Here is a 21,086-nt window from a genome sequence, read left to right as displayed (position 1 = left end):
TGAAGAATGACAGAATTACATGAAAGGTAAAAAGGACACTGATGAATTGATTTTGTGATCACAGTCATTTACAGTAATACATTGGATGTTGGCATGGCAATCTAATTGCACATTACATAATGCTGATGCTCAATTGCTTCAGTCACAATTGAGCAAAATATGAGCAGAAATTTGGAAAAGTCTCTGTTATTGTGGATTAATTGATACAACTCATCAGTATGGCAGTTTTCAATTTAATTTGTTAATTCTGAAATAGAAAACCACAGGGATTCAATTCTAGAAGGAAAAGTATCTTAGAATAAAAATTCAGCCTGCTTTTGTTTTCTCCATTTGCAAAACATGATTTTTTTTTCTATCACTTTTGACAGTATCCTTTTAAAGGGAAGACTAAATTAAATTATAAAGGCCAAATTCTCTTCTCATTCACATCACAATAGATCCACAATAGTCCCAGGAACTTTCGTCTTAATTTCCATTAAATTGGATCTGCAATATCATAGAGAAAGACTGATTCCTCTTTGGGTCTCTGATAAGCTACTTTCAGAAAACAGTTATGACAAGAGGACATACTTATGAGCTCAGAACAGTATTTGAATTAAGAATGTGTTCAGTAGACACACTTGATTTCTTCCCACATCACAGATTTCTTATTCTGAAATCTGTATTTCACATAAATGGAGGAGAACAGGTAGGGAAAATTGATCTGAAGGCTAAATCAAATTTCTTGTGCAGTGACCTGCTTGAGGAACAGAAGGAAGGGGAAGAAGGAAGGCTGAGACTGGTACAATTCAAAGAGCAAAGACATTAAGTGACAGCCCCCAAAAAGTGTCAAAGGTCTTCCAACAGAAGGTATGCAATTCACATCCATCCCACCCTCTCGTGACACCATCTCCCTAGCTGTTTCTGCGTGGTTCACATTGTTTCTATACTTGCTGAAATGATTCCCACTGTTTCACTGTTACTACTATTATTATTTTACCTATCCACACTTGTCTCTGCCAGTCTGTTATTCATAATTGCTAGGGCTCCAACCCCACCAGAGAATCCATTTTGCTTTGAATTAGAGCTCATTTGCCTCGGATAGCCATTAGCAGTTTCTGACAGCTGTTTCTGCATGATGGCCAGTGAGACTTTATTGGAGGCCAGGAAGTCTTTCATGGAGATCATCTCCCCTGACAGCCGGCGTCCGTCTGTGTCGCTCTCGTTGACAACATCAGTCTCGATGGAGATGTTTCGCCGGCTGCGCACATTTCCTGGCATTACCACATTCCTCCGTGAATGGAATAATTTTCTTTGGCATTTGTGGCAGCACCTGCAGTCCAACTTCTTTAATATCCAGTTTATGGACTGTTTGATAACAATAGAGATCACATTAAATAAGGAATAGATGCAGCACACCCCCATGAGTATGAAGACAAAATTGCCAAAGCGGTAAAGGCCTTGGCTCTCATACTTGATGTTCTGGCTACTGACCAGATCACCAAAACCAATGGTGCTGAAGGCCACGAAGCAGAAGTAAAGTGAGTCAAAGTAACTCCACCCTTCAATCGGTGTGTACATTGCAGAGGCACAGCAGGAAATGATGAGTGATGCTACACATAAAATCAGCATGACATAGTACACAGAGGGCTTCCAGCCTGCCAGGCTGTCTACCTCAGAGGTCCCTGAGCCCCACCGGCTGTTGTGAGGGAGAACCCCTTTCCTCCTCAGCTGTCTTTCATGGCAGGACTTCATGATGTAGGCTATGACAGTGATCAAGCGCTCCAGGAACAGGTTAAAGAACAAAATGGTCCCTGCACATCCTATAAGGCCGTAAAATATCAGAAAAATTTTGCCTCCAACGGTGGCTGGGGTGGTCATGCCAAACCCTGTAAGACAAAACAAACAGTTGAAAAGAACAGACCTGTAGTTATCACGTTGGCAGTTTTGTCACATGCAAGACTGATGAACTGGCAGCTCAGGCGTGGGAAAAAAACCGACGCTCTCCCCAGCTGCTGCCCCCTTGTGCTTGGCCATGTCCCAGCAGTAAGGGGAAGGAAACTAATGCCAACATTTCCTCCAGAATCAGAATGAAATAAAAAGCAGAAGAAAACACACTGGAAAGAAGAGTTTAGTGTAGGTCTGAATTTTGGTCTAGTTGCTAGGCTCACTCCATTCCTCTTTGTGCCTTGGATCACTTCCAGGCTTCAGGGTTATTGCACCCACTTCTCTGTGATGCTGCTCTGCACTGTGGGTCTGACCCAAAGGTGGCTCTTGCCTTGTAGGGGTCTGTCCCCACCAAATCTTTGTAACACTAGGTGAAATATTCCTGAGCCTCATTTAGCTCCCTGCTGTAAGCGCAGGTGGCAGAGCACCCAGCACCCAGCATCTGACACTGGTGTCTGTCACCCATTACCAGCCCTTTTTAAAATCAGCAGAACTGAAGCTGTACTATTTCTCTGTGTCCTGTGCTAAGATAAACAGCCTAGGCTAAAGCCTACAACAGTAGTTTTGTTTTGGTTAAAACTTTTGATAAGACAATCTTGCTTTAATAAGATATTGCTAAAGAATAAAAAGCATATCCATAGCATCATTGAGCAATATGGAGCAATACTCATGATAAAAACTTTGCTGCTGTTTTATTAGGATTAATAAGGGATTACATAACTGATCAATTAAGCCAAAACAATACTGCTGGGAGAAAAGAAAAATCATGTTGGACAAGAAACACAGTTATTTATATACGTAGCAAATAAAACTAACACAAGAAGCAGTATAGGCCCACTGCTGAATGAGGTGGGTGCCCTGGAGACAGAGGATATAAAGAAGGCAGAGGTGTTGAACGCCTTCTTTGCCTCTGTCTTTACTCCTGCAGACTCTCCCCGGGGGACCCAGATTCCTATAGCCCCGGAAGGAGTCAGGATAAAGGAGGAGTTTGCTTTGGTAGATGAGGATTGGGTTAGGGATTGGTTAAGTAATCTGGACATCTATAAATCGATGGGTCCAGATGGAATACACCTGCGGGTACTGAGGGAACTGGCGGACATCACTGCTGAGCCACTCTCTATCATCTTTGGTAAGTCGTGGGAAACAGGTGAGGTGCCTGAGGATTGGATGATGGCAAATGTCACAGCAGTCTATAAGAAGTGAACGAATGAGGACCCGGGTAATTATAGAGCGGTCAGCCTTACCTCCATCCCTGGAAAGGTGATGGAACAACTTATTCTTGACACCATCTCTAGACGTATCAAGGATGAGGGGGTCATTAAGAGCAGCCAACATGGCTTTACCAAGGGGAAGTCATGTTTGACCAACCTTATAGCCTTCTATGAGCAAGTAACTAGGTGGATGGATGATGGTAGATGTGGTTTTTCTTGATTTCAGTAAGGCATTTGATACTGTCTCCCACAGCATCCTCATAGATAAGCTAAGGAAGTGTGGGCTTGATGATCAGGTAGTGAGGTGGATCAAGAACTGGTTGGAAGGAAGAAGGCAGAGAGTTGTGGTCACTGGGGCAGAATCTAGCTGGAGGTCTGTGACTAGTGGAGTCCCTCAGGGGTCAGTGCTGGGACCAGTGCTGTTTAATATTTTCATCAACGACCTGGATGAGGGAACTGAATGTACCCTCAGCAAGTTTGCTGATGATACTAAACTGGGAGGAGTGGCTGACACACCAGAGGGCTGTGTTGCCATTCAGCGAGACCTGGACAGGCTGGAGAGTTGGGCGGAGAGGAACTTGATGAAATTCAACAAGGGCAAGTGTAGAGTCTTGCATCTGGGGAAGAACAACCCCATGTACCAGTACAGGTTGGGGGCTGACCTGCTGGACAGTAGTGAAGGGGAAAGAGACCCGGGGGTCCTGGTGGATAGGAGGGTGACCATGAGCCAGCAATGTGCCCTTGTGGCCAAGAAGGCCAATGGCATCCTAGGGTGTGTTAGAAAGGGTGTGGTTAGTAGGTCAAGAGAGGTTCTCCTCCCCCTCTACTCTGTCTTGGTGAGGCCGCATCTGGAATATTGTGTCCAGTTCTGGGCCCCACAGTTCAAGAAGGACAGGGACCTGCTGGAGAGAGTCCAGCGCAGAGCTACAAAGATGATTAAGGGAATGGAACATCTCTCCTATGAGGAGAGGCTGAGGGAGCTGGGACTCCTTAGCTTGGAGAAGAGGAGACTGAGGGGTGACCTCATCAATGTTTACAAATATGTAAAGGGTGAGTGTCAGGATGATGGAGCTAGGTTTTTTTCAGTGATGTCCAGTGATAGGACAAGGGGCAATGGGTGTAAACTGGAGCACAGGAGGTTCCATGTGAACATCAGGAAAAATTTCTTTACTGTGAGAGTGACAGATCACTGGAACAGGCTGCCCAGGGGGGTTGTGGAGTCTCCTACGTTGGAGATATTCAAGGCCTGCCTGGACAAGTTCCTGTGTGATGTACTCTAGGTTACCCTGCTCTTGCAGGAGGGTTGGACTAGATGATCTTTGGAGGTACCTTCCAACCCTTAGGATTCTGTGATTCTGTGATTTGCTTCCTTCTCTTTGAAATTGTGAGATGCAAATTATGAAATAAAGCCATTAAGCTCTGGGAAATAAAGGAAATGTTATTTAGTGTGATAAGCTTGTGCTTGGAAGACAGACAACTCCCGTGCGAAGAGACCATGTTTCCAACAGTGCTGAACTGCACTCATATTCCCTTCACTGGCAACCTGTCAGCACAAATTCCTCCCTAACACTGGTTCTGCCTCACATGGTTAAGTGGCAGCCCTTGCCTTCAGCCCTGGGCACAACCCTCTCTGATCAACAGCCCCAGACAGCCTCAGACACAGGCTCTTGAGAAGTGCTGCATCTCTGCCTGCATCCATGGTTAAACCTCAGTGTTCAGAGGACCTGCATGACGCCAGCCTCCTCATCAAATTTCTGTGCTAGAGAGAGCTGGACTGCAGCTCTGTGCTGTGGGGAACAGCATGGTAAGACACAAACCACATAGACAAAATGTTCTTTGTGCCATCGTTCCCCTTGGCACACAAGTATTTCCGTTCATTTTCTACCTTCCCCTTCTGCTCCATGACCTGATCCCAGTTTTGATGCTTATTTTCTGTGCCGGATGGCTTACATGCAAGCCATGACCTCCACCCTGAGGACAGACACATAAAGACCAATGGACAAGAGGAACCCCTCTGCAGCTGATGGGATCTGCCCAAAGCAGCTGGCATGGAGGAGGTCGGGGCTGCCCCATCCCTGGACCACTTTGTTCATTGAAGAAGTGGATGCTGGGCAGAGATGGACAGTGGGGAGCCTCTGGCATAGGGTGAACAGTGCCAGGGACTGGCATGTATCTCTCACAGCACAGGGAAATGCCCTGGCAAGAGAAATGCAGTTAAGGGTCACACCTCCCATATGACATTACACCTTGGAGTTGTTTCTTACAGGCCCCTCTGGGGAACCTGCTGCTGATTTGATGGCCAGAGCCTGAGCTCCTCAGGTTCATTTGTTTAGTCACTTGGATTCTGTCTCTGAGCTCAGTTGTGTGGGTAAAAAAACACTTTACAAAGGCATCCAAATAGGCATGATGGGAAATGCAGGGTGAACTATAAACCCAAAAGGTGCAGAACACTGACCCAGAGAGGCAGCGAGCCTCTAAATGTGACTGTCCCTTGTGAGCTCCTCCTCTTCAGGAGGGGCACTCTTTTTACTTCCTGGAGTAAATGTAATTTTGCATTCATTTTTCTATTTACAAATCTCAGCATGTAGCAATCAATACTAACATTTCCACAGAAGCACTGAAACAGAAAACCTGAAAGAAGATATTAATTCAACAAATATTTTCTTTTAAAGACAATTTGTCAAAATTGAGCTATAAACTTTTAGTCCCAGAAATAATTTCAGTTCTTAAAATGCCTCTTATTTCCATGTACTGGGCCACACTATGCCTGGTTAACTTTAACCATCACTGTGTTACACCTGGGATTATTTTGAGATACTGTATTATAGACTAAGACTTGTTTGACAGTAAGTACATATTTTTCCAGATGGAATCCTGAGGTGTTTGACATATTCATAAATCCAAATAAATTTGGTGAATTGTTTCAGCCAAGAGATGAAGGAGGGCAAAACTGTAAAAGGCTGAAACAACTGAAATGAAATTAAATCTTTTCTTTTGGCATTTTTATGACAAAACTTTTAATTTCAAAATATCGATCACCTTTTGTTAAAAAAAAATCAGTTTGAAATTAAAAGAATGGAAAAAAATAATTGAAAACTCAGAGTTTTAACAGCTTCATTATCTTGAAGTAGAATGCAATATTTCACTAATAGTCAAATTATTTCTTTAGAGGCTTTGATGAATAGGTTTGTGAAGAAGCTTTTTGTATGTCCAGGTACACTGCTGGTTTTGTGAGAGCTGACTTCCCTCTGCAAAGGCTGTACCACATTTTTGATGCTCCTCACTAGTTATATTCTTGTTTACACATCCCTATGTGCCTCTATGGAAGACAGACTTACTGGCCTATGGTTCCCAGGAACATCTTTGCAGCTTTTTCTACAAATTGTTGCTATACTTGCTATCTTTTCTTCTCCCTGCACCAAAACTGACTTAAGGTTATAAGCTACACTTGGTTAAGCAGCAGTTTCATTTTGAGTTCTTTTATAAGTCCTGCGTGCAAAAACTCAGTCCTGACAGTTTGAAAGAGATTACTGAAATATGAGAAATAGAGGTGAAACCAACAGTGAAGTATATAGAAGGCAAATGACTTAGTGCACAATTAGAACATCAGTCTGATCCATACAGCCTAACAGTGCAAGAGCAAGAAGTTAAGCTGCAGACTGGGAAGCAAATATAAAATGAAATTATGAAATCATAGAAAAGAGGAAATAAAAGCAGTGGCTGACAGGTGGAGATTAATATAAAATTGCTTCTTGTGTGAAGAAACAAAACCAGGAAACAACAGCAGGGAAAATGCTACTGAGTTTATTTAGAATATGAGGGAATGCTGGTGAAATGTAGTGAACTTTACAAGTTGGGTGACATTTCTAGAAAAGAGTTATTTCAAGTAGAAACTGAGGTTATAGTTAATCAAGTGGGAACAGATCTTTCTGAGTCAGCAAAATGGAATGTTTTTAAGGTACCAAAAAGTGTTTCAGTTGATTTATTGGGTACGTCTGCAGATATGACACTATATTAGCACCATTGATAGATGTGCACGACAAATCCTAACTTTACCAGGCCAGCAATGAAGAACACCTTCTTCGTAAAAATTTCAGATTTCTACTCCAAAATCAGTAAGATACTGATTTGCCTGTGCCCGATGATCTACTGACTACTATAAACTGGTCCTGTCTTTCCTAATACTCAGCTGAACTGAGCAACCACATTCCTTGAAACTTCAATTCTTCTTCAACTGTCGTGCTCTGATTTTCTTCATATACTGCTTATGCAAGAATTCATATTTGTTTGCTGAGTATTCCTACTAATTCTGAATTTCTCTGTAGCAGAGCTACATTTCCAGAAGTTGGAAGGAATTTAAACTCTGAGTCACTGGAAGTTTTCGATAGCACTGCATACCTCCTACACAAAACAATTTTGTAGATTTTGTCTTGGCAGCAAACCTTACATTATGAAGGTCGTTACTGAAAAGTGCTCTGAAATCCACCTCTGGATCCACATTCCAGGAGTTTACAGGTTACTTATACAAAAGAGAAATGAAAAAGTGCAAACACATCAATAGGATAACATAATCATGCTTCATGATTCCCAAAGCAAGTCCTGGGTATAACCAAAGAAAAGCAAGCAGCTGTAATTCTTATCAGTAGTCAGTTTGATAAGAATGACTGAGGTCCAACAGGATGTTCTAAAGCAGAATCCTCTGATAGAAGGTAAATATTAAACAACATTAAGTGAGTAATTTATCTCAATCTAATAGGAACATGGTTATGCTGAAATCTAACAAGAGGAAACAGGCATCAATTTTCTATGATTAATCTACTCTACATGAAACCCTAGGTTCTCTATTTTCTCTCCTCAATACTTATATTAATCAACCTCTGAAAATCTGGAAAAGCTGAATTAAAGCAAGCACCAGGCTCCAAAAGCCGGACCTCCAGGACCACAAGGCTGTACAGCAGTCCCACAGAGACGTTCTTGCTCTGCCTGTGTCCTCTAACCCCATCACATCGCGTTCCCCAGACACAGCCAAGGAGAACAGCCCAGGGGACTGGGGCCACCCACCCCCTGGCATGTCACACATACAACACACACATTCAGGGAATCCAGGTCAATATTAGGTCATTTCATCTTTTCTTTTGTAAAATACTCCAGTGCTCCCAACTGCAATGTTTCAAATAATATAGATCCATGCTGGATCACTACTCTCACTCATCTCCCTCTGCCTGTTGACACATGGTTTGGCATGTTCTTCTGGATTCTGGATGTCCTGACATTCACAGGTTACATTAATTAAACCTTCAGTTTTCATTTCCTGGTATGCTTGACACCATGAAAGAGTATGAGAAACAGTTCATCAATCCTAATTCCTCACGAATGAAGGCTGGGGCACCAAATATAATGTGTGTAGGAAGACTAGGACAGACATACAGATTTTACAGTTAATTTTTGATCATGATACTGGGTCTTTCTATTGTTCTGCAAAATACATCTGTCTTCTGAGAGGTTTCATTTCCTTTTCAATGTGTGCAGCTCACTGCTCCTGCCCTTCCCACAAAGAGGAAGTGGGTAAAATGAGGGGGGAACACTGTAGCAACAATAATGAATCATATGTTAGAAATATAAATGTCATCATGAAAGAGCTCTCCAGTTTAGCCTACGGTCAGAGCTCTTTATCTGTGATGTTGTGTCTGCATTCCTAACGCATTTTCTATTTACTTGATTAACTCTTTTCCTTGTTTTTCTCTATCAATCAGCTCTACTTCGGTTATGACTCACTGGGGAAATGATGAATTTCACTAGTGGAACAGTCACCAGTAAATGATTGAGGATCATGCCAGGTGTGAACCAAGCTAAATAAGACCAAGACTTTGAACTACAGTGAAAGATTATCAAGAAAATGCTCATTAGGAAAAAGGAATATACACAGTTTTAGACACCTGCAAAGATGCTGACCTGCTTTCCCTGAGACACATTCTGCACTGAACTATCAATGTAAGGATATTTTGTGCTTCTAAGGAGAGGCAGAAGAAACATCTCTAAGAGACTTCAAAGAACTGAGTAATTGAAAGACTTTACTGAGAAAATGTCCTGTACTGCGCACTGTTCCTACAGTTTGCAGACACTAATAATTTGCTAAAATCCACTTCTGCCATAATTGCCTACTCAGGTGCTGTCTGAGCAGAATAAGTAGTCCTAGCAAAACTCTTAGTTCTGCTGGAGTAATTGTCACCCATAGGAACTCTTCTAGGAGTAGCTAAAGCGCTCTCACATGATTCCACATCACTCCCCTTATGACACTCTTGTGTCAGCAAGCTTGTAATTGAGTTCTGCTCTGGAAAGGAACGAAGACATTAAGTCCTTTGTCCCAGGAAGAGAAGAAAAAGACATATTTCTGTGGAACTCTGTGCGAGAAGACACATCCATGGAAGCAGGCACAGTATTGTCTCAGGTACCTGACAGCAGTAAACTTGGACTTAGGTCTGATTTCTGATATTAAAAATAATGTCTAGTGGGGTTCATTTTGCTAAGTGTATGCAGAAAATCACACACAAACACACATGCATGTACACATCTCTGAGTTCCCACCAGTGGAAACTCAGCATTTGAGTATTTGTGTGGCTGCTGGTGAGACATACCTCCATACGTGCTGTCACAACCATTCAACATCTTGACCTTCTCTCTGAAAAGGAGGGGAGAATGAGCTAGCCATGTACTGAAACTCTCCTTTACTGCAACAATTATTTGACACAATAATATTTTATTTGGGACAGCCTGATGTGTTGTAGCATTCATTTCATTGGTAATGCTATTTTCTTGTGCACATGGCTATGTGGTGGAGAAACTTCCGTGGAGTACACTCAGCCTGCCCAGGAAGGGCGGGATGTATGGCTATTACCATTGCTTGTGCTACATGCTCTTCTGTTCCCAGATGTGCTTGCCTGAACGAGCTCTGTATCTCCTGCCCAGGCATCCCAAGCACTCTGGGAAGAAAAAACAAAGCTGGAAATGCCTCCAGGGCTATTAGAGCAGAGTTGTATCAGCAGATACACAGCTATGCTGAGTGACTGGCTGCTTGGTGATCTGGGACCCTGCCTTGAGTGATGCTGCTGCTTGCTTCCTTCTGTGCACGTCTGCACCTGGAGTGTCATGCTCAGGCTGAGAAAGATGTAACCTCCTGCAGATCTCCTGTCATGGTTAAGTCCATTCCTAAAGGGCAATACTGATGTTGAAACTAATGAACTAATGATATCAGATGTTTTGATGTACCAATATAGTTACCCAGGTACAACTTACACTTTCTCATATATGTTGAGATTTCTTTTCCCTCTCTAATTTGTTTGGGGAGTCATCAAACTGGCAGACAGGACTCTTGCTGCTGTTTCAATAAAGTCAAAGGACAAGAGGGACATACTGCTTCAAGGGCTGCACAAGTCCTGTGCTCATTCTGTGCCATCAGGGAGATGTTATGTCAGGGAGACATAACATTTCTTTGCCTCTGTCAAGAGCCTTCTGTAAATGCAGTCTTGCAACATGGATGTATGCTAGTGTCATGCTCAGCACGTGAATAGGAATTTGAGAGTGGAAAAAACAAAATCTTAGGCTGTGGTTTGGAGAGTGTAAGAAAAGCTGGTTTTGTGTTGGTATATGTGAAGCTATGTCTGTATTTAACACAGCGAAGTGCAGCTCTCAGTGAATAACTGTTAAACCTGTCTGGAGAGCTGGGTACCTGTCACTGCCTTTCTCTCATTTCACATATACAAACTGCATCTTCTGCCTTGAACAGAAACCTAACTTAAAAAAAGTTTCCAATGTTAAGAAATCTAAAAGACTTTAAAAACTTTGGATGAAAAATATAACAAAAATTCAATTTTAATAGACATCTTTATAGCTTTGTTGATACCTCTGTTACAATGTCTGTGTAGTCCTTAAATAATACATGACCCTTTGGGGGAGAAAATCTGTAATTTTCATTACTGTAAGTTTTCACATAGTATAATTTATGGAAACCTTGCCATTCTGCTTTATACAGTTAAGGTTATATTTTATTTAAGGTTCATTCCAGGTTTTGTGTAAGAAACTTATGCAGACTTGTTACAGCCCCTGTACGATCATAAATTCCATGTATAAATATTTTACACCTACCTTCTGCTTTCCCTTTATAATTTTTTTGTAGTTTTTGAAGCCTGAGGTGCTATGCTCAGTGTCTTTTCACCACCCCTAGATAAATTTGTAAATTTGTACACCTTTTGTGTTACTATAGGGAAGAACAGGGCTCAAACACTCAGTTTTGAAAAGATATTATTATTTTCAAACCTTTTTGTGGCTTGTTGAACAGTCATTTAAAGGTTTGTGTAGGTTTTATTTAGCCTTAAAAGATAGAAACATTTATCTAATGAAATAATTTGAATGTTATTAAAGCATTTGCATTTAATATTTGATTAAATATCAATTTTAATATGTCATATGAAGAGGTACCTATATATGGGTGCAACACCACATCTAGTCTAGCCGGAACACCCATCAAAGACATCCATCAACAGTTTGGCTGGCTCTAAAAGGCAGACTAACATCAGTAGCTCTGCTGGAGCTGCGGGAGTAGTTGAGTGCTTGATTACATCTATACTAACACTTCCCAGCCCCTGGGAAGTCAGTAAGGTTCAGTCCCTGTGGCCATTTGCAAATGTGCTGCTTTCACCTCTCTCTTCCATAGAAATACTCAGATGGTGACACCAAGCCCAGCTTTGATGGGTGTAAACTTGGCCCAAAGACAATATCTGAAACCCTGTGCCAAAGTGTGCTTAGCAGCTGATAATAACGACAGCTGTTGGTTCTGTGGACAGGTAGCATCAACTACAATTTAACAAGTGAAGATGTTAGTGCTCCTGTTCCCCTGTCTCAGGTCTCTGGCAGAGGCTGCAGTCCTAGAGGCCACTGTCCGAGTCTATTTGGAACCAGCTTTTTGCTATTTCTTTTGGGAGAAATGGAAGCCCTACATTTTACAATAAAAAAAATAAAGGTCTATTTGTTGCCTATGTAAAAGAAGGATGCTAAAGCAGTAGTATTTTTCTTGTTAAAAATAATAAGATTGCTACGTGCTGGAGGGATGCCCAGCCTGTGTCTTTAGGGGAGTGTGTACCTATCCATCCAGCCGAACCGCAGCAAAACCTGAAGACTCATCTGACCCTGCCACTAACCCAACACATCACCCCTTTCCCCAGGGTGGGCACCACATGCCTCCCAGAGGTTGGCAAAACTGCTATAAATAGGTGTGACACAAGTTCAACCACAGCAAAGTGTCAGGCACCCCCTGTGTGTCAGCAGATTGCTAAACACTAGCTGGTTTTCCCTAAATTATAATCACTGCAATATCATAAACTCCAAGATACAGACAAATTTATCACAGGAACAATGAGGAAATATGGTAGAATGAACTAATCCTTTCCACAGTTAAAAAAATGCCATGGCTGAGGAGGCATTCTATGCAATACAGTAAAATAATGAGTAGCATCACCAGCTCCATTCCTGTTAAAACAACCACCATAAAAATAAATCAAAATTTTAATCACAAGAGAAATATTTTCAGTTTAAAGCCAAAGTCATATACTTTTAAATTTAAGGTGACTGAGAAACACAGTAACAGTCTAAGTTGCGCTCTATGTCTGGTTAATGTTTAGCACCAAAAAAGAGTCTCTGTAAAGACATTTATAGGAAAAAATGCTTTAAAATACTGGCCTTCTTTTACTGATCCCAGAAGAGTATGTTCAGAAGGCAGGTATATTTTGCATATACTCTGTATATGTGAAGTGTTTGTGATGTGTGAAGAATCAAAACCAGACCTAAAGATCTTGAAGTATGACTGAAACAAGGGATTTAAAAATATTTGTCTCAGTTCCTTACAGCAGAAGGCACTTAAGAGCACATACATAAGAGCATGTATTCATATACATGCAAAACTGACAAATGTATCTAATTATATCTGTATCATATAAGCATGTGTGTATATGATGAATACACACACATACACCTAGATAAACCTTTCTTTCTGTTGAATAGTCTACCTTACTAACAATAAGCAGTAACTTCAAGCCATAAATCATCTTGGCAAGATAATACCTGGTCTGAATTGTGAATGTAATTAACACTGTTTAAGGGTTTGCTTTCAGTCAGTCAGTCTGTGTAAACATAATAACTTCAGCCATTAAGGAACAGGAACATAATGTTGTGTACTGATTAAGCTATAGGTTCATCTACACTGAAATTTTCCTTTTAGGCAGTATAAATCTGCCTCTGTTTTAAGAGTTGTCAAAGGTTGATTTAGATTTGCTTATTGTGAATTTAATTCTTGGCATGTACAGCCTCCCTCTGGAGCAAAACTCTAGGGTTTCTTCTCATTAGGGGTAAATCTATGGGAAGCAAGGCACGTTTTTCCATTTCTTCTAGTGGAAAAAGGTAAGTGAGAAAATGTCATGTCTGTCTGAATCCTCTTGGTACCATGATCCTGGGGAAATTCTGTTAGCAGCATTTTAGTGAAGGGGTTTCTTTAGAATGAAAGCTATTCCCTGGCTTTAAATACCAACACAATCAGAGCAATTTTATGCGTCACTTACGGTTCAACTAAAGCAGTAAGATCTCAGCTGTGTTAAGCTCAAGGAAGAGCAGCATTACAGGCTGTAAGGAAGCTAGACACAGATAAGGAAAACTGGGTTTTGGTACCATGACGGAACATATAACGTGTGCATGTGTGTAATGTGTGCATGTGTGTATCATGTGTATGTGTGTAATGTGTGCATGTGTGTTTGTGTGTGATTACCTTTTCCTAACCAATTTCATGCCTTATTTTGGTTGCAGAGAGGAAGGTTGGAAGCCATCACTACCAGAACCACCACATGGCAAGGGCCTCAGCACTGCTATCTCACTACTGTGGGAAACCTCACCAGAAAATTAGGTTAGCCTTTTGCTTGGGTACATCAGACTGAAGGACAGATCAAAGGAGTACAGCATAAAAGGCAGCACAAACACAGTTCCTTGGAGGCTAACAGACAGCCCTAAAATGCTAAGAATAAAGACAAAAATTTCACAGTTCCCAAGCAGGTGCTGCAGGAACTGCAAATGTAAAGCAAGGGCCATGAGCATACATTGCATAGAAAAAGCTGTTGGTATGGTATGTAGCGAGGTTTTTGAAACAGTCTTTATAGAAGCAGAAGCAAATATTAATACTGTGATTAAAATGATAAAAACTGGCAGACAATGCTTACAGCAAACATCAGAGATGTCAGTAAATATCACTGCAGAAGTGGTGATGGAGAACAGACAGTTCCGTGAGTGCTTGCAATAATGAACTTGAACACCTGTTTTATCACCTTCAAATTTCTTATCCATTAATCTGTGTCTCAAAAGCTGGGAGTTATGAAGGGGTTAAAGGAGAGCTCTCACACTTTTTGACAGTTTGAAAGCAAAAGCTTATGCTGGGAGGGCTGACGGATGGACATTTGGAAATAAAACCTGAATTTGTGAAGTAATCATAGAATCACGGAATAGTTTGGGTTGGAAGGGACCTTTAAATATCATCTTGTCCAGTCCCCTTGATATGAGCAGTGTCCTCTTTCACTAGACCGTGTTGCTCATGAGCTACTACAAAGAACACATCACTGACAAAAGTGTTACTGCCGTTTGCGTTACAGGTGCAAAAAATGTCAAGACAAACTTAGGACACCATAGAGAAGAAAGAAAAACAACAACAACAACAAAATCAAGTTTGACGGAAACAGAGAGCACAATGAATTTTTGTGTAAAGAGTAAGCCATTGTCAAAACAATGTGCTGGCTTCTATCCACATGATGACAAGGTGTGTAGCTTTGTTTATGAAATGTCTGGCTTTTTCAAAAGGCAAGGACTTGCTAAGTCCCCAGCTCATGGATGTCTTACCTGTAATGCAGATGTCTGTTTTTGTGAAGTCAGAGATGCTCTTTTAATGACAGGTCTAGTGGCATACGTCTAAGACAAGCCCATGTCCAGTGACTAAGCCTGCTCATGCGATTTCACAAATCCAAACAGTTATGTAATAAAGGATCAATATGTAAAATAGGATAGGGAGGTTCACACTCCACTACTCCAAATCTTCAAATCCTCCATAGCAACTTTGGCTTGCTGGCAGAGTATTGTGCCATTACAAATATTAAAAAAATCACAACACAATACTTACTGCAAGGATTGATTCTCTTCTTACCTATCTGGATGATGACCAATCCTGCTCTCTTTTGCATCAAGCATACTCAAAATCTCTGTATCAGCTGCCTTATCCACACAAACAAGAACACCACAAGCATGCAGAGAAGGTTAGAATTGAACGACATGATAACAAATTGTTACAGAGTGGTCAAAAGCTACAATACTGGTCATTTTCTAATACAACTGGACAAGTGATGTACTGAGCACATCCCAAAATCAGAAGATGGCTGAGGTGAGACTGGCCAGTTCATCTGCCCTGCTTGAAGCAGGGCCTGCCATGCAGAGCAGCTGTCCAGTAGGACAGGAAAACATCTAGAGGATAGATGGGATGACAGGTTTTTCAGGCAGATATCTATTATACTTCCATGATGTCTGGAAAGGAAACGTTCATACATGCAAAGATAAAAATGAAGTGAATCCTTTCAGAAGAGGTGAAACTGTTTCTGAAACACTTTTGATTAAAAGTTGAATGCCTAAACACCTTTGAGACCCACAGAAACTCTTTTATTTGCTTTCTCTCTACTTTCTGAGGTTTCTCTCTGCAAGTTCGTTAAATGAATTAAAGGCTTCTGTTTGTGAGCAAGTACTTCACTGCTGTTGGAAAAATAAGCCATTTCAGTGGGGCTCTCCCCTCTGCCCACAGGTATCTGGCCCAGCAAAGGAGATGCCTCCTGGAATTCAGAAATGAGTTCTTCTCCAAGAGATTACTTGAAGAGATGACAATCACTGAGTTGAAATCATATGGCTGAAAAATATAAGAGTAAAAACTTTTGGGAGAAATGCCCGGCTGAACTTTAAAGAGATTGCATGGACTCTGGAGTGCAACATACAGACTCTACTGATGTCTGAAAGATCTAACCTTGGGCTATGTCCTAGCCTTGGTGCCAAGAAACAGTCACTGAACAAAGGCCCATCATTTCAAACATTGGTGTTAAATGAAGTAAAGACATTTTTAAAAGCACAGAGAAATTTATCACAAGAATACTACTAGAGATTTCAGATTATTTTGGAAGACAGCTTTTCCCAGTCTTCTTGAAGCTGTTAAGCCTGGAAGTAGAGAAGTTTGGCTGTTGGCAGCTTGTGTACAACACCCTGCTTTGTAAATACCTTTTTCACAGATGTCTCACTGTTTACTTGATACTGTTATTGCTGATAAGTTAAATAACTACATTTAAGAAAAATTATTTTTCATATTCTGCTCATGAAAATGGTGAAGCTGAGGATGTTTTTACTACATATGTTTACCCCAGGAACTGAAGCATCACCTATTTAAATACATTCATAATGTATTCTGCCAGGGGAAGAAGAAAGCATGGATAACTCCAAAGACAATATGCTTGGTTCATTTTAAAACCCTTGACAAAATGACAAAGTAAAGTCCTGGCTCTTTCTAGAAATACTGAAGATGTCACCTGTACTGACAACAGGTTTAAATGCTTCTAACCCCATCATTTACAAGGCTTACTCCCCACCTGATCAGCACTTTTTAATCTGGAAAAGAAACACATTATTAAATAATAGGATTTCTCAGGACTCTGAGTGACCAGTGCTGTGGCTAACTATGAAAACAAATCTGAAAGTTTTGAGGCCATTTATCAAGACCTTTCTGCACTAAAAGGTCACCGGGCAGTCTTTCTCTATAATGGCTTCCTGAAAGCTATGTCCAAATCAGGTTGCCATACATGAAAAGAAAATGGTGCTTTGATACTGCATATAATGAACATGCTGAAAAATGGGTCCAAATGCCTGTGTCATAAAGGAATCTCTTTTAAAATAAAAAGCCTGTCAGTGAAGTAGTTATACAGAGAGAATTTACCAGACTTCCATTGGAGGCTCATTTTCTTCTGCAAACAAGACTTGTGAGCTACATAGAAATTTTTTTTCACCCCGACAGGACCTGAAGAAATGAATGGTTTCGAGGTCACAGCAACTTTCTTAACAGATAGAAAAATACACTACAGTCTCCAAAGTAGCATTTTAAATGAATGGGAAAAGATTAAGCTTTTGTGTTGCTGTGTTTTCAAAAAATTCTCAATATATACATTGCAGAATGATGTCAACAGGGAAAAATTAAACCTGGTCAAGAGAATAGGCAGAATAACTGCCAACCTCCTGCAAGCGCAAAATAGGAGAAAAAGAACCACAAACCAAGACACACCAGGCTGCTTTAGGAGTGTAGCATGATTTGAGTACGTACTTATATTGAAATGATGAATGACCAAATTAGCTGGTTGTCGTGGTTTAAAACCAGGCAGTAACTCGTTCACTCACTCCCCCCCTTCTTTCCCTCCCCCTACTCCTGGAGGGACGGAGAGGAGAATCGAAAAGAATGCAACTCCCATGGGTTGAGATAGAACAGTTTAGTAACTAAGGTATAACACAAATCACTACTGCTACCACCAGTGATAATAAATGATAAAGGAAATAACAAGGGAAGAGAATACAACACCTCACCACCAGCCAACTGATAACTCACCCCCCCCAGCCTGACCAAGCACCGACCCACACCTCCTCCAACCCTGCAGTCTCCCAGCCCTTCTGGCTAACTCCCAGTTACATCCTGGGCATGACGTGCTGTGGTATGGAATAGCTCTTTGGTCAGTTTGGGTCAGGTGTCCTGTCTCTGCTTCCTCCTGGCTTCCCCTCCTCCCTGGCAGAGCATGAGGCTCACAAAGTCCTTGGCCAAACCAAAACATCGCTATCAGCTCTGTTCCCAGGCCGAAAGTCAAAACACTGCACTGCACCAGCTACCAAGGAGGAGAAAAATGACTGCTACTGCTGAACCCAGGACACTGGTCCAGTACAAAAATATTTCATGAAATGACAGAAGGGAGCTGTAGACCAAAACCTGGTTAGTAATTATTCAGTGCACTCAGCTTCACTGAGACTATTAGAGCTCCTGGAGGGCTGACACTTTAATGAAAACTATGGTTGAACTACTGTTGCCATATTTTGCTGTGTGCTGAGTGTTGCTGCCTTCCAGAATCTCTAGGATCACCTGAAAATCTGTACCACGCACACTGGATGTGACCAAAAGCACCCACTGCCTCCCTCTCTCTGGCCTCCTAGAAAGCAAAAATTGGCTAAAATACTTTTTGCTCAGTATCTATATATTATTTTATATTGTAAAGATGTGATTTTAAAATTTCACTTTGAATAAAACTTTGCTTTAAGAAATGCTACAATGAATGTTTCCTTAGAGGTGCTTAAAGCAAAACTGACAAAAACTAAAACCAGCCGCCAGCTGGTTTGCAGTCCCAAGAGCACTGTTTTACTTAGAAACATAACAACTACATTCTTTACTAGATGCATGTCTGGGCTTCTAAAACATGTTTTTAGATAACCTTGACATGTTTATGGCTTTATAATATATATATTTTTAAAAAACATGGACTCATAGAATCATAAAATGGTTAGAGTTGGAAAGGACCTTAAGATCATTTAGTTTTAACCCCCACGCCATGGGCCGGGACACCTTCCACTAGACCAGGTTGCTCAAAGCCCCATCTAACTTGGCTTTGAACAGTTCCAGGAATTGAGCATTCATGGATGAAGCATTCACAATTTCTTTGGGCAACCTATTCCACAGTATCTCACCAGCCTGTTCCAGTGCCTCATCAACTGGAATAACAAGCTTTAAGTATACTCAAATGATAAATCTTTCTGGTTGAGGCTAGGAAAAAAAGCATCCAATGCTGTCTATAAGGAAAAGGTGGTTTATATTTAATGATTATTCTGGAACAGTATACACATTCTAGAATAGTCATTAACAGACTATATAATAGTTTTTTCAGGGAAAGAGGAATGAAGTTGTCCTGATGAGTGAACAGCAAGCTATATCCTATCCATCTCTGTGAATGTACATTGATGGATGAATCCAATGACATTAAGACACCCTGCCACTCCAAAGAGATTGCCTTTTGCATAAGATCTGTTAATCACCATGCAACAGTGATGGCAAGGTGTCATCAGGTGGAAGATCTGAATACATTCAGATAAGTGTTGGCTAGCAGTGGCAGCTTTTTCATATGCATGTTACAGTTGCTTCGTGCTCTCTTCCTTGCATCTTCTGACCTCATATTGTGGTTTTGAGTGTCAGGATCTTTTCAACATTGACTTGCAAGCTTCACAACTGGCAGCACAATGTTTAAAGCTGAAGGTGTTTTAGCAGAATTTCTACTGAAGACGTAAGTGTCAAAAACCCTGACACTTAGCTTAGAGAAATACCTCAAGAACTGTACCACTGGGAACTGGCCCAGCTGCTTGTACATCTGTATGTCATTACCCTATAATGCATGCAGTATTGATCAGTGAGCAAGGCCTAGCAATACCTTCACCTTCTTCCCAAAAGCAGGGTGCAGCCTACTAAACTAAATTTAGTTTACCACATTTGGTTAGAGCTTCACTAAACTGAGCAGTTGAGCTGACTGGAAATCACATTATGTTTCACTTCTATGTCATTAGTAAACTTGTCTTGAAAAAGACTTGGTTGTTGCTCATGTATTTCAGAAACTATTTTTTTCACTTTGGCAGTCAGTTTTAATTATTTCTGAAATCCTGTTTGCTATTGCCCACCTCTGCTGGTCTGTGCCACCAGATATATTCATAAAATAAACCGACAGAACACTGTTCGGTGAAGTACTGATGTTGGAGTTAAGCATCAGTTTTTGCATGAGCAGTAGAGGCCACAGATAATTTCAGAAAAGCAATGCCAATGTTCCTTTTAAAACCATGCAATTTGTGCAATTCCCAGGAATAAAAATAACACTAAACAGGATTACTGATCAGCCTCTGTGATATTAGGGAGGAAAATTACCTACTTGCACTTGATGCTAGTCTGACACACAAGAAACTGGCCCACAACCTGTTCGGAATTGGCACACTTCTTAGAGTCACAGCGCAAAACCAAAACCACATGGGTGCTAAAGGGTTTTCTTTTATCCAGGAAGCTCCTTCTTTTGCCCAGGAATCCTCTTAGACTTTCCTTAATGGCAGTTATGACATCTTAAAGATTCAGAAAAAAATGGGGTGTCACCATCCTGTTAGCTCAGATCCTTCATGTTGGTCAAAAAGGATTGGGCAAAGTGACACACTACATCCTTGGCTGTTTTGGAGATGCTGTTTTTTACATGGTTGTCACACTCAAAGAGCTGTAACATTGAAAGGAGGCACTGAATACTCCCACAAAACACACTGGTTCCAGGCAGGGATGGGGAGGATGTGCCCAGCCTTTACTTTGAAATAGGTCTCCATTTTTAGGATGTGGAGTGTTTGGGTTTTAAAATCGTAGTGCACTGCATCAACTTTGCTACAGCAAATGGAGATATTTGTCTGTTCTACTCTTTTCTGAATGATGATCATGTCAGGGCTGTGTTTACTTACAGATGCAAAGGAGTTTGCTGTAAGAGTTTGCATGAAGTCTGGTAATGTATTTATTATTTATTCTTTAGATGGGGAGGCAGTGCAGTAGGATATGAAAAAAAGCCTCTACAAGTGGTTGTTACTTGATTATGTATAGAAACAGTTAAAATCTGTATTCATTTTTACTGAAGACATTAGATAATCCCAATGAATAAAATCAACAAATAATAGTAAACTATCAGCTAATAACTGACTATGTAAAAAGCATCAAAGGATTGAAATCTAACCTTATAATCTCTGGGGTTTTCTTTCATATGTATAATAATGCATAATTGAAAGGCTTTCCACAACTGTTGTATC

At 40.9% G+C, this 21,086-nt stretch overlaps 1 protein-coding gene across 1 annotated transcript in view; it reads right to left on the bottom strand.

Moving 5' to 3' along the window:
* Window positions 1-346: 346 nt before the first annotated feature.
* The window catches only part of KCNK13 (potassium two pore domain channel subfamily K member 13), a 63,338-nt gene continuing 42,598 nt past the window's right edge, over window positions 347-21,086 (bottom strand). Inside the window, exon 2 of the mRNA XM_057413418.1 lies at window positions 347-1,868. Coding sequence (XP_057269401.1) covers window positions 976-1,868 — 893 coding nt within the window. The 3' untranslated portion in view covers window positions 347-975. The remainder of the gene's footprint in view (window positions 1,869-21,086) is intronic.

This window comes from Pezoporus wallicus, unplaced genomic scaffold, assembly GCF_028554395.1.
Source record: "Pezoporus wallicus isolate ANWC-B61680 ecotype Strahan unplaced genomic scaffold, APGP_CSIRO_Pwel_v1 contig_3017, whole genome shotgun sequence".
NCBI classification, from domain to species: Eukaryota; Metazoa; Chordata; class Aves; order Psittaciformes; family Psittacidae; genus Pezoporus; species Pezoporus wallicus.
Note: the sequence above shows the minus strand (reverse complement) of the source record. Positions and strands in the feature narration are given on the sequence as shown.